This window comes from Malus domestica, chromosome 14, assembly GCF_042453785.1.
Source record: "Malus domestica chromosome 14, GDT2T_hap1".
NCBI lineage: Eukaryota > Viridiplantae > Streptophyta > Magnoliopsida > Rosales > Rosaceae > Malus > Malus domestica.
In genome coordinates, this window is record NC_091674.1 from 27,878,215 (window position 1) to 27,892,152 (window position 13,938).

At 36.3% G+C, this 13,938-nt stretch overlaps 1 protein-coding gene across 9 annotated transcripts; it reads left to right on the top strand.

The window, feature by feature from the left end:
- Nucleotides 1–8,678: 8,678 nt before the first annotated feature.
- On the top strand, nt 8,679–13,418 carry LOC103455335 (F-box/kelch-repeat protein At1g74510). Of its 9 annotated transcripts, none has more exons than XR_011575565.1 (5): nt 8,679–8,810; nt 9,587–11,036; nt 12,071–12,163; nt 12,632–12,851; nt 13,069–13,418. XR_011575565.1 is itself a non-coding variant. In XM_070812366.1 (2 exons), the coding sequence occupies exon 2, from the start codon at nt 9,631–9,633 to the stop codon at nt 10,948–10,950; it is 1,320 nt and encodes a 439-aa protein (XP_070668467.1). In that variant the 5' UTR covers nt 8,684–8,810; nt 9,591–9,630; the 3' UTR covers nt 10,951–11,317. The 9 variants fall into 9 exon arrangements, 1 of the variants encoding a protein (XP_070668467.1); XR_011575564.1 differs by having other exon boundaries at nt 8,681–8,810; nt 11,909–12,163; XR_011575560.1 differs by having other exon boundaries at nt 8,689–8,810; nt 9,500–11,036; nt 11,909–12,163.
- The last annotated feature ends 520 nt before the right edge of the window (nt 13,419–13,938 follow it).

Below are 13,938 nucleotides of genomic sequence, written 5' to 3' on the forward strand. Positions count from 1 at the left end.
CCAATATATGCAAAAAAATGTACCTACATAAAAAATGAAATTTTTTTCAATCCTAGTTTACCTATTATTTGTACATATAATAATAAAATGCGCCAGATATATGTAATAATACATGGAAAATAAATTACCTACAAAATAAAAGAATGTTATTTGATTCAATATTAATTTACCTACAAAATATATTTATTTTCCCATCATAAATTTACATATAGGTAGATTAATTAGTATAATATGTTTGATCATATATGTAGTACTGTGCATACATATGTGTGTGTGTGTGTATTAAGGGTAATAATATGTGCATAATTATTTGTTCATTGTAATTATGGTGAGAAATATAATTTATTGATTTATTTTGAATATTGTGGTAAATATGACCACCTGTCCCTAATTTTCCATGTAATTTCTCCCCGAGTGTATCAATTAACTTTTATGCCCTTGTTGGCAAAGTGACGTGGACGTGGTTATTCAGTTTGAAATTATTTTTCTCATTATCATAATTAAATAGTATTCGTTGTTACGATCGCGAAAGCGTGAATTAGACCCGAATCGGATCTGTAATGAAAAAGTTACGCACAGTTAAAGTACGTTACCAATGGGTAGAGTGGTACACGTGTGTGTTAATTTTCAGTACTGGAAAACTACTGTTTTTTATAGGGTACCTAAGATTTCGTGGATTTCAATTGTACAACCCTATCTCTTTTTCCCCTTTAAAAATCTGTCCCGAGCTCCCCATTTCACTCACCCACCAATCAAATCTCATCCTCAAATCCCTCACCCAATCAGACAACATCCCTCTCTCTCTTCTTTTCAATAAATCAGAAAAAGCTCTCTCTCTATCTCATTTTCTTCTCTTTCTCTCTCTATCTCATAACTTTCTCCTCTCAGTAACAACAAGGATCCTCATCAAAAATCACAAATCCAGTTCACAAACTCCATCATTGTACTCCTTTTGAACACACGAACCCAACTGTAGTAACCTATGGTGAAATGACCGAGTTTTGACCTGTCAACTCGGAAGGTCCGACTTGGTTGGTTTTGCTCCGACGAGTTTCAGGCCGAGTTACAAGGTTTTAGGACATGGGGAAGCTTTTACATAACTCCCTAGGGTCCCTAGATTAAGCTCGGAGTCGAGTTGACGTCGAAACAAGCGAGTCGAGGAGTTGAAGTTTAGGTCGAACCTTTTGAGGATTTTTCAGGCCATTTCCCATCCATTTTTGGACTTTTGGAAGGTAAAATATTGTTCTCCTCGTCATGGGCTTCAATTCTATATAAATTTTGTTGAAATGGTTGAGAAATGAGCAAGTTATGAAGTTTTGGAATTTTACCCAGAAACCAGCGAAAATTTCCAGAAAACGGCAAACCAGACGGCGGACGACGAAGCTCACCGGAGAAGACGAAGAATATTCCGTCAGAGTTGACGGAATATTCCTAACGTCCGTCAGTTTCTGTCAATCACTGGCCTGCACGTGGGGGCACATGTGGCTGTGGGCTAACCAGCGGGTGAGGGCGTGTCCGGCCACCGGGCGGCTAGTGCTTGACATGTATGGGTTCATGATGTTGAGTATAGTGTTTTTGTATATTCAAACCTTCCATTTGAGCAAACTATGAGGGGGTTTTCCTAGCTTTTAGTGTACGTGTTAATTAATTAATTAATTATTATTGGTTGTTTCGCATATAGGGGAGACTTATCCTGAGGACGTACGAGAACAAGCGAGGCTAGGGGGCTACGATCCATCGACATATCAGTGAGTGGGCATTTGTTTTCGTGTGTGTGTGTGTGTGTGTGTGTGTATATATATATAAACTCTATAGTTTCCACAACTGCTTTTGAATTGATTTATGCATATCATGCCATGATTAAATAATGTTATTAGAAATGTTGTACTATGGTGAAATGCTAAATAATCCTATTGGATGCACATGTAAGTTTATTGTCAGGTAAAGTTATTATGTTGACTAGAATTATTGAATTGTTATGGCATGCTTATATTCATATAGTCTGCTCATCATTGTTGCACCCCGGTGTTAGTGCTCACCCTGGACCAAGGCTAGTCTTTCACGTGTATGTTCACCTCTGCACCGCATGCTCGCTTTGGATCCAAGTAGGTGCCAGTCTTGTTGTACAGGTTGCATTAGGCAACTCCAACTCGTAGGTGACCATGATTAGCGCCAGTCTTCACGTGATTATAGTACTAGAGCGTATATTATTACACCCAATCTTGTTGTATAGGTCGCATTAGGCGACTCCAACTCGTGTGCTAGCATAGATTGATGAGCATTAGGGCCAGTCGTACAGGTCACATTAGGCGACTCCGACTTGTGTGCTAGTATAGATTAATTGAACACTTGATTTTTTTATATTACTGTTGAGATGTTGTGATGTGGCATACTTCTTGATTTACAGTTGATTTGCATTGATTTCATACCTATACATAGTATGATTTTCTAGAAACTATACAGGTTTTACGGCGAAGGGTTAGTATATTATGAAAATAAATGGATTTTATAAGCCTTTGTTTTTGCCCACTCACCCTTCTGTTTTTCACCCCTCCAGGTCCTAGATAGCTGAATTACTCTGTGGCGTACGAGGATTAGCTGGCAATTCTAACATATCCCTGTTTAAATGTAGGAACTGTTTCCGTTGTGTATTAGTTTCGACGACACTATTTGTCATCTATGCTCTGAATATTTGTATTCTATAGGTTTTACCCACAACTGCGCACTCACCTTATTAGTTCAAATAAGTTCTAGTTTCGGTTTTAATTTATTCACATTTTTTTCACCACTCACACTTTTGCTTACGTCACCTTCGGGTGACGGCCAACATGTCTCAACTCCGATCTGGGTGTGTCAGTAAAAGTAGTAAATATTTGGGGCTTTTAAATCCAGGTCCAAAAACATAGATGGTTACATGTTTTTATTTCTTTTATACTCATTTTATATTTTCTAAAAATATTAAAAATCAATTAAAATCTTCTAATATTGTGCATTTTCCTACTCCAAGAAATATAATTAATATCTTATAACAAAAATACTAATATACTTTCATAAATCTATCTGCAAACCATTCAACCCTAACTCAAGTAATAATTATATGAATGTATATTATACCTATAAGGGAGATATGAAACCTAACTAAAAGGTAGAAAAAACATAATATACCTACAAGTAAGATACATTAATCTGCACGTGAAGGTTGATTATAAAAAAGAATCTGTCATATAGGTAGATAAATATGATTAACCTATGATATAGGTTGATTATAAAAATTAAAAATAAAATTTATAAATGGGGTTTGAAGCAGGAGGAAGAACAAGAAATAACAAAAATAAATAAATAATCCAAGAGATAGTTATTGATAATAAAATAATTAAATTTAAGAAATTGGACTTATTTTAATAAACTGGACCATTCTTACCGTTGACACAAAAAAATAGACTTATATTAAGTTTTCCCTAAATATTTTGTAATAATAGGCCAATTACTTTTCTACTTTACAGTCATTTTCAAATTTGAGTTTTATTTGAATGTTTATAACTAGATGAATTTTTATTTAAGAAATAAAAATTGTAAAGGCCTATATCTTAAAAACCCTTATAACAATAACCTGTTTGCTATTGGGAATGGATAACGCACGATTGTCACAAAGACCAAATAACATCTTATGACCTATAGATACTATATATATAGCTGCTAGAGTATTTGCAATGGAGACGGTTTCATGATAAATAAAATATTTGTATTTTTAATTGAGGAAAAAAAGGCCCTGCGCACATGTTGAAGGAATTATTTTGAAAAACATGTTCATTTGAGCAACATCATATAGCATGCAATTAACAATTAAAGGCGGAATCATGCTTGTATGCACCCAAAAACAAAACATTACCATGAAATTCAAAGCCTAGTAGATTGGTGAACCAATAATCAACTCAAAACAAAGTGAGTTGAAATTTTTACCTTTGTGGATTCCTCTTTGCATAAGCAAAGGCTAATCACCCAAAGAGATAGGGCCTTCATTCCTTGCTTCTTAGATCCATGGATTTGGATGGAAAAATAGGTTCTCTAAGTTCCCAAAATTGAGAACCTCTAAGTCTCTTCACCAAGGTTAGATTGTAGAAGAAATGAGTGACCTTGGAGTAGTAGGATTGCTAGATGTACCCTCCAAGGTGTTGGCCTCTTTAGAGAGAAAAATGGAGAAACAATTCTCACCAATTTTCCCCAAAAATAAACCCTTTTAATCCTTAATGAATATTTGGCTATAAAGTCATTTATATAGTCACTTCTTTAAGTGACCTAAATAACCAAAACCCTAATTCATCACCATATGGCCGGCCACCTAAGGAATTTTGGGCTTTTGGGCTTTAATGAATCTTTATTCATTAAATTGTCATACAACTTAAGTTAATGGGCTTGACGTTCGAAGCCCATTAGGCCTTAAGGTCCAAAACTATCCCCGAGGTCTTTAACGAACTTATTCGTTTGATTAATTAACATATTAATTAATCCTTGCCATAAATAAATGATTAAACCATTTAATCATTCTTACTCATTTCCGTTTAATCTCCAATCTCTACCTTTTATGGTGTGCGATCCATTAGGTTCCTTTTAGCGAGGTAGTGGGCGATTAAAACCATTTTACATCGATTGTGAATTGAAACTATTTTCAATTCTCCCTTTAGTGATTACACACGTTTAGGGCTTCCACAAACCATGGTTGACGCCTAGCAGCATGTCATGGTTACCCAAGCTAATCAGAAGAGGTTAGAGAACCTATTCAGTTCGGGATTACAAATGCAATACGGTCTTTCTCTAATCTAATACTCTTGACCACATTGTTTGGTTTGATAGTTTATTTGTTCATGTCTACTATCCAATGTGAATCTTGTGCTTATATGATTTACTTGAATGTGATTTGGAACGCATTCCCTAATCTCATTCATACTCTGGCCAGAGATTCTAAATCATATCATAGAGTATTCTCCCTCAACTGTTTGAAGGTTAGAGATCCCTTGTTGCGCATTCACTTGTCTCCATAGCTAAGTCACTTGACCCCAACGATGCCGTGGACACCCCGAGGGGGTGACTTTGACATAATCAAAGATCAAGGACTTAACCACAAGACAACTGTGATGCCTCAGGTCAAAGGACTACTTTGCATTATCCCAACCATGAGTTCTTATGTGACATGGAATATGAGAACTCTTCGTTGATCACGTTCAGTGTACTCATTCTCTATTGAGCACCTACGTACTTGTCTTGATGTCACACACACCAATGACTCGAGACTAATCACTCTCCCTGAGAGAAGACATAGTACGTACCGATCTTAACGGACTATCAATGCCCAATTGACAATCCTATGATCAGGAACATTTAGGATGTGTCTACGAAAGAATGGTCTCATGAATCTAACTTCATTAGATTACATTCTCCCAATTACATATTCCTTGGACTTTATCGTTTAAGCATATAACATTTATATGAGACGGCTCAAACAATAATCTTTGCCCTTTATATGTAAAACTAGATTAGTTTAACATGTGAAATGTCCGTAAAGTATCATCACATGATTGGCTTTAGGGCACATTTCCAACACATGTGTCATGTAAAACAAATCAAAAAGGCAAGAAGGCGCATCCAAAGGCGAAATTACCAAACAATCTTTGCTACTTGGAAGTGGATAATGTATTTTCCATACCAAGCATCTTCAGTCTTTTGACCTATCGCAACTGAGTTAGCTAGCTTCACTTCAAGTTGGCATTCATATTTTCATTCAATATTCATTGAATTTAATGAGTTATTTAAGCAAATTCAATCTTAATTAAACATCAAACGACGCCTTATGGTAATAAAATTTGCTCTTGCAGGTGAATATAATTATATAAGTCGTCTCTTAACATAATGATTCATCTAACTACTCGGGAAGGAGAATTATGCAATGATTGTAATGTATTACTTTGTTTCAAAAACATTGAGCATGAGAACGTGCCCCCTCCGAACTCCATGCACCTCTACTCCTCTATATATACATGTTGAATTATCTGCAACTGGGGTTAGTTTCACGAGAAATAACATATATACATACGATGATATTGAAAAAAATTACTTTGCATGCATGTTACGTAAAACAACTTCGTACTAAAACTAAAAGCTTTTTAAGTTTATACTCAATACCAAACGGACAACATATGCTGGATATAGATTAATACTATGATGAAGCATTCATAGCTTTAAAGTTGATTGCCAGACTGTTATACTAACTTTTTTTACGGAACACAAAATCACTCTGATTCATGATTCTGAACATTATTAGTCAGCGGCGGGGCTGATGAAGTATCCAGAGTTTCAAAAGTTGATCAACTAAGCCCAAATACTACATCATATATTTCCCCTGAAGACTTTTCATGACCGCAGGGACGAACCGTTCTGAACATTAATATTTGGTGATCGTGCTGATCTAGAATTCTGAGTTTTCCGAGCAACTGAAACTCGAGTATTTTGTTTTTCTTGCATGGCCCTGAAATTATATCTTTTTCCTTTTTCAAAAAATATAACCGATGCTCATACGTAAGGAATCCTAACTTATTCAAAATCAAATCCAACCAAAACCTCCATAAACATGATGACATCTGCAAACTAAAACAAAATGAGGCAAGCAATAAGGGCGAGGGATACATGCATAAAGGAAAGGAGAAATCCAGAAAAAGAGATTAAAAACCATAAAAGAATAAAATTAAATCCATGATTTATAGGTGAGAGTGAGATGTGTATTATATGTGGGTGAGATTGAAATAAAATGTGTTTGTTGACTGTAATTCTGATTTCGAAGCGAATTTTTCGTACAAAGTCTACCTGCAGTGTTACACTATATGATGCTGGAATGAGAATTTTTCTTATTTAACACAGACACTTAATTTATAGAGTTAATTTTTTTTTACATAAACCCACTTTTTTACATAAACATTCAAATGAATCATGACATTGAATATATTTTTCAATTCACATAAGTTTATGCATTATGCATACATTTAATGGTAATAAGTTGTATAATAAATGTAGATAATAAGTTATAAACCCAAGGTCAAAATGCCATTAGGGGAATTATAGGCATCCGAAGATACAAATTAAGTGAAGTCAAACTTAATTAATGAATCTGCTTAGTCGGACACTAGTCATTGGGTTTTTTGTTAAGAAAAAAAAAATACTATTGTGTGTTTTAAATAAAAAAAATTCAAGGGATAAAGTCATATTTTTTCGATTCCATCTTATTATATATACACGGAGCTAAACATAATGAAGCTTTTTAGATGTACGATGTATGTACTAGTTAAAAGTAATGGCTATTTTTAACATTGGGTAGTAGAATGGGTAGTGCTAATCCACACACCCATTTTTATTTCACCTATCCCTTTCAATTTTCGATCGTCGGATCGAATGAATTGAAGAAGAATATTGAAAAAACAAAGGTGTGTGCAAGTAAAAAAAAAGTGTGTGAATAATACTATCCTAGTAGAATTTGCTCTACAGGTAAATGTAAGTCTCCTTTTAAACATAATGAATCATATAACTATAAGGAAAGAGAATTACACAATAATTGTAATGTATTATTACTTTTTTTTTATCAAAAATAATATTTTACACTAATTTACACTAAAGAGAGTGGGACGATTTGAAATGGCAACACATTACGTTGAAGAGCAATACTCTAACCACTAGAGAAATTCACCACTTGCTTATAATGATTACTTTGTTTCTAAGTTAACTTCCACGATAAATAAAAAATATACATACGTACGATGAAATGACAAAAAAAAAAAAAAACTATGCATGCATTTTACGTAAAATAGCTATCGGAGCTAATTGTATACTCAATAACAGATGCTGAATATATATTAATATTATAATGAAGCATTCACAGTTTCAAAGTTTGATCGCACGTTCTTAAATTAAAATCTCTTACAGAACACATCAGAATTGCACTGATGAACTATTCTAAACATTAACAGTTTATGTCGGTACTGATGAAGTATTCAACGTTCCAAGAGTTGATCATCTTAGCGCAAAACCACACCAGACACTCCTCCTAAATACTTTTCATGACCTTATCGACAAACCATTATGAACATTAATAATATTTAGTGGTCATGCTAATCTAGAATTCTGAATTTCGTGAACGTTAAAGTATTTGGTCTTTCTTGCATGGCATTGAAATTATCTTTATCCTTTTTTCAGAAAATGAAACGGATCTGTATCCCCAAGGAGTCAAAACTCATTCAAAACACAACCAAGCAAGCAATAAAATCGAGGGATGCATTCCATAAAGGAAAAGAAGAAATCCAGAAAAAAAAAAGAGCTTAAAAAAAAGAAAAAAAAGGATAAAAAATATAATTTCACAAAAAACAACAATTGCAGTCACCAAATGCGCCTTACAACGCAGCGTGGATTTGTCGTTTATTTACTCGGACGGGGCCCACCCGGGTTTCTAACACGTGGGAAACGGCCGTTACCAGTTTCGGTACCTCTTGGCCGCAATCCCAAACGGCGACTCAATACCCCGTTGCGGGTCCCACACCAGCCTCTTTTCTTTTCTGTAAAAAAATAATTAAAAAAAATTGAATTAAAATATTATTTTCTCACCCTTTATATATATGCATTATTTAATACATTACTCTCCCACACAGCGAATATAACCAGAAGCAAAAGAGAGAGAATCTAGAGCTAGAGAGAGAAGGAGGAGGAGGAGGAGGAGGAGGAAGAAGAAGAAGAGCAGGTGGGGCAGAACGCACCGTCTTCTTCTCATCAAATTCGTAAGCTTTTTTTTGCTCTGCGTTCTTGGTTTTCTGAAGCTTTCTGTTCATTTTTTGCCATGGTTTTTGCTTTTTTTTTGGGGACGAGCTGCATGATTTGATGAGTTCCAGGTGGTTAAAAAATGAAAAGAGCAAATGGGTTCTTGGATGTTGATGGGAAATTTGAAATGGATCTCTCTGTGAATTTACTTTCGTGAAAGAAACGTTCTTTGTGGTTGGATTTAGCTGCTGCATTAACGTTCTGATTGCTGGGTGGGAAGTGGATTAATCGGTTTTCAATTGATTGTGTTTTCGTTTTTCTTTTTCTGTACTTTTTCCATTCAGGAATCCGAACCATAAGATCTTAATTGGGTAAATTTTATCTATGGGAACGGATTGGATTTGTGCATGCAAGTTTTTTATTTCTTACTTGAATTTTCAGCTGTTTTACTTGAAATGGATGAGTGAGGATTTTTTGATTAATATGGATATGCCCTTGATCCGAAATGCATTGTTGCATGTGGTTCTCTGTATGGGAAATTCGGATTTCGGGCGGTTTTTTTCTGGGATTTGTATTAGCGCCCCCCACACATGAACATGTTATATAAGTACTGGAATTTTGATTTATCTGTTATGCTGTGTGTTTTTTGATATGTGAAATCGTTATTTGTGTATCATGAGTTAATTTGAGGATGATCTGTGTTTGGCAGATTATTGGTTTGCATGTGGGAGTAATTAAGGCGTATGAATTTCGTTTTGTATACTCATCATTGATTTTGTTTTGATGGATACCAAAGGAAGGGTTTCTTCACCACCGGTCGAGTTGGAGAATTCCAACAAGATGTTGGAAGGTCCTTCCTATCTTGTGTCAAGGGAGTTGCCCAGCTCTTGTGAGCAAGAGAGCAAATGGATTTACAATACTCACCGTGTTATGGAGCTCTCAAACAATAAGCGCCCCATTGAAGACGATGATGAAATCACATTGAGGAAGGTATGCAAGCTATCGGATGCTCTTCTGGGAGGGGATGTGATTATGGATCTGAATGGTCTTCCCCCTGCCAAGGACCAGTCAAATGACGGGCATCAGGGAGGTGGCAATTCTGATTCAAGTTCACTGATCCACCAACTTGGCCGGGATATCTCAATCAACTGTCTCCTTCGCTGCTCGAGGTCTGATTATGGCTCTATTGCCTCGCTGAATAAGAACTTCCGCTCTCTGATTCGGAGTGGGGAGCTGTACACACTGAGGCGGAAAGTGGGCATTGTTGAACATTGGGTTTACTTCTCTTGCAGCCTCCTGGAATGGGAGGCATTTGATCCAGATCTCCGACGTTGGATGCATTTACCTAGAATGGCGTCAAACGAGTGTTTCATGTGTTCAGACAAGGAGTCGTTAGCCGTTGGTACGGAACTTCTTGTTTTTGGAAAGGAAATAACGTCCCATGTTGTTTATAGATACAGCATTTTGACCAACACATGGTCATCGGGCACTGAGATGAATACACCTAGATGCTTGTTCGGTTCTGCAAGCCGTGGGGAAATTGCAATTCTCGCAGGTGGTTGCGATCCACGTGGCAATATCTTGAACTCTGCTGAACTTTATAATTCCGAAACAGGAACTTGGCTGACTCTTCCTAGCATGAATAAACCTAGAAAAATGTGCTCTGGGGTATTTATGGATGGGAAGTTTTATGTCATTGGTGGGATAGGAGTGGGCGACCAAAAGCAACTTACGTGTGGAGAGGTGTACGATTTGGGGAAGGGGACTTGGACTGAGATACCTAACATGTTCCCTGGAAGAAACGCTGGGGCACCTGAGGCACCTGCTGCAGCTGCGGCACCTCCTCTTTTGGCAGTTGTAAATAACATATTGTATGCTGCAGATTATGCAGAACAGGAGGTTAGGAGATATGATAAGGAGAGGAACATGTGGATCACTGTTGGGAGTTTGCCTGAGCGTGCAGCCTCGATGAATGGTTGGGGAATAGCATTTAGGGCATGTGGAGATCGGTTAATTGTAATTGGTGGACCTAGGGCCTTAGGCGGAGGGACAATTGAACTTAATTCTTGGGTCCCTGATGGAGGCCCACCACAGTGGAACCTGCTTGCTAGAAAACCTTCTGGCAGCTTTGTGTATAATTGTGCGGTGATGGGATGCTGAGGGCTGAGGCGTCCGGTTTCAGTGGCACCGTCTACGCTGCATGGAATCCTGGGTAGAATTTGCAATCTTCAGTTTTCAAGGAAATGGTAATCTCGACCCTCCTTTTTGGGGAAATTCAGGTTTTAATTTAGAGTCATAGATACATTCACAGAAGAAGGCCTGAAGAGTTATTTTCCTTTTTAATCTTTTAAACTTTATTGTGTCTCATCTTTTTTTTTTCTTTTTCCCTTTGGTAACTTTTAGAGTTTTCGGAAAGGTTGGCATCATGTAGAACAGAAAAAGGTGAATAAACTGAAGTACTGGTACATGTTTTAGGTTTTTATGACTGTTTTCATAAGTTTTATTGAAAAATTGCAGAATTGTGTAATGGTTCAAATTTTGCATTTCGTTTATTTCCTAAGCTTATATTTCCAAAGCCTCTTTTCCCCTCCCATTTTGGAGGACAGAAAAAGGAATGACTTCCGTTTCTGATATAGATTTATATTCTTATGTTCCTTCTATATGTTTTCACTCACTGCTGTTGCCCAATCCGAATGGACCCTAAACTATAATGTAGGTTGGAGGAACTTCTTTCGATCCGTATGAAGAACTTTAATTTGAATTACCCCTCTTCTTTTTCTTGTGAACTTGATTTCTTTCTTTCTATCTTTTTGTAATGGAAATTTTGAAGTTAAATGTTTACAACACTTTGGTTGCTCAGTTTCATTGCTAAAGTTGAATTCTTTGTGGAAAACTTCGGTAGGCTTGTATATTTGTCCAGAAAGTAACTTTTATGTATTATTTTCTTGACATAGATGATTAGCCTTTCCATGTTGATCAAATTATATGAACAACGTGGAGAGATACTTAAATGAGAACAATATGGTTTGATGCAAATATATATGCATATGTTATGTAGTAAATGTGGTTGGTCATTACAAGTTAAACTAAATCCATCTTTTGGATCTGGTTTATCAAGTTGGAATCGCCATGAGCCGAAGTGAACACAGGACTCCATTGACGATGCCTTTGCTCATTGAGTGTGCATCTAATGAAATCCTGGCATTATTTTCAAGGCCTCATGGCATTTTTGAAGCAGGAATAATGATTTATAAGCCTCATAGATGACTCTTGTTCTCAGAGAACTAAATCCTGAAAGCAATTGCACGGTGAAATTTACTTCAGTTTTGTCTGCAACGAGCTCAGATCAAGTTAGATGGTTTTTCGACCACAGGTGAGACTTGTACATCAGGTTTTCCTCTTTCTTGTCATGCTATTTTCCCTTACGTTTTCTAAACGCTTCTGCATTGCATTCCATCTAAAGTCATTTTAGTGCTTACCATATCAATCTCTACGTCGATTTCATTGTCATAATAAGCATGCCCATTTTCTTGTCGCGCCCATTATTTGCCGCAGCATGATCCTTTATGAGGACTGCATTACTGTTTGGTTAACGTTCGCTGTTTTGTAATCGATGTGAAAGTCATTTTTATCAGGTTAGTCATAGGCTCTTAGGTTTCGTATTTGAGCTGTCTGCCATTGCATCAGTGTATATTTAGGGTTTTTTTTTCGCTTCCTTTTCTTTTCAAAAGATGATGACGTATTGCTTCCGTGAATTAGCTTCTATACAATTGTGACAACATATATGGGTTGTGTATCGATTTGGTAAAGTTTTAAGTTTCTTTCCTTGATGAACTTGAAGACAAGGAAATGAGTTGGAAGCTTGGATTTCTCTTCTGTTTTCGCAATTGAAGATGTTGCTCGATTCAACGAATGTACACTACAAAACTGATGCTTCTGAAATCATAAATTCAGAAACTCAAATTGAGTGAGAGCTGATGCAAGCAACCGCTTTCGCATTGAAAATTGCTGATGAGGTGTTTGCAATGTTTGGTTACATGAATGTTTCCAGGAATGCTGTGGTAAGCGACATTCGTTGCTATTAACTCATACGTCACAGGCATTGACAGATACATGTATCTTCTTAGACATGTGTTCTTTAGCTATAAGCATGCATTTCATAGACTTGTGTTATTTAGCTATGATAGTGGTTGCTCTGGAAAACTCTCATGCATGAAACCTGGTTGTTTTTGACTCGGGGGAACGGATTTTGTGACCGATGTTTCTTCGTGTTTACAGGGTCTTGTTCTTTCCTTTCTTGCCGGTGATTAAAATGGCGATCGAAGAAAGTGTTTCGAGGCTTATTAGGAAATTTGGCACTCTCTTTCTCTGTTTGTTTAGGGAAAGAAAAAAGTTGGTGAAATACCATATCTGTAATCTCTGTTTGTTTTGGCAATCTCAGATTTTTCTAATTGCACATGCAAAACACCCTAACCCTGTGTATTTTGGTCTCATTCCGGTTCATACCTCCTTGAGCTTGTGCCTCCTACGAATGTTCGAACCGAAAAAAATCGTGTGTTATAGTGTAGAGCAAAAGAGAAACAGAGATCAATATAGAAAACGAAAGTTCCGTTTTTTTGGTTGCCAAAGAGATTCATGGTCACTTACCGTTGAATTTTGAAGTGATTTTATAGTGGGAGTTTATTTTCATTCTTTTTAGTCTTTTATACATTTCTCTTTATTTTTTCGTATTACAATGAATAAATCAAACGACAATAACGGACATAATTAAACATGTGCATGTAGAAGGAGAAAATTGGTGTGACCATCATTTTTCGTTTCTTGTAGAGAAAATTGTAGCAAATGTCTTTCAACTTTAATCCAATTAGAGTAATGATCATCAACTAAAAATATGTGACAATTGGTCTCTTAATTCATTAAAACGTAAAACTATGGTTATTTTTGTCAACTCCCCTTAGAATTTCCATCGAAATGAGTCATGTGTCACACATATAAGGCTGAATTGAGAGGCAAATATGGAAAATCAAATGAGAATATTGTAGCAATGGGGTCCCTCATCTTTAAACCAATTATAGCAATAGTCCTTCCACCATGACTCATTTGATAGACCTTTTGACGGAGTTGACGAAAAAGACTGTAACTGCACAT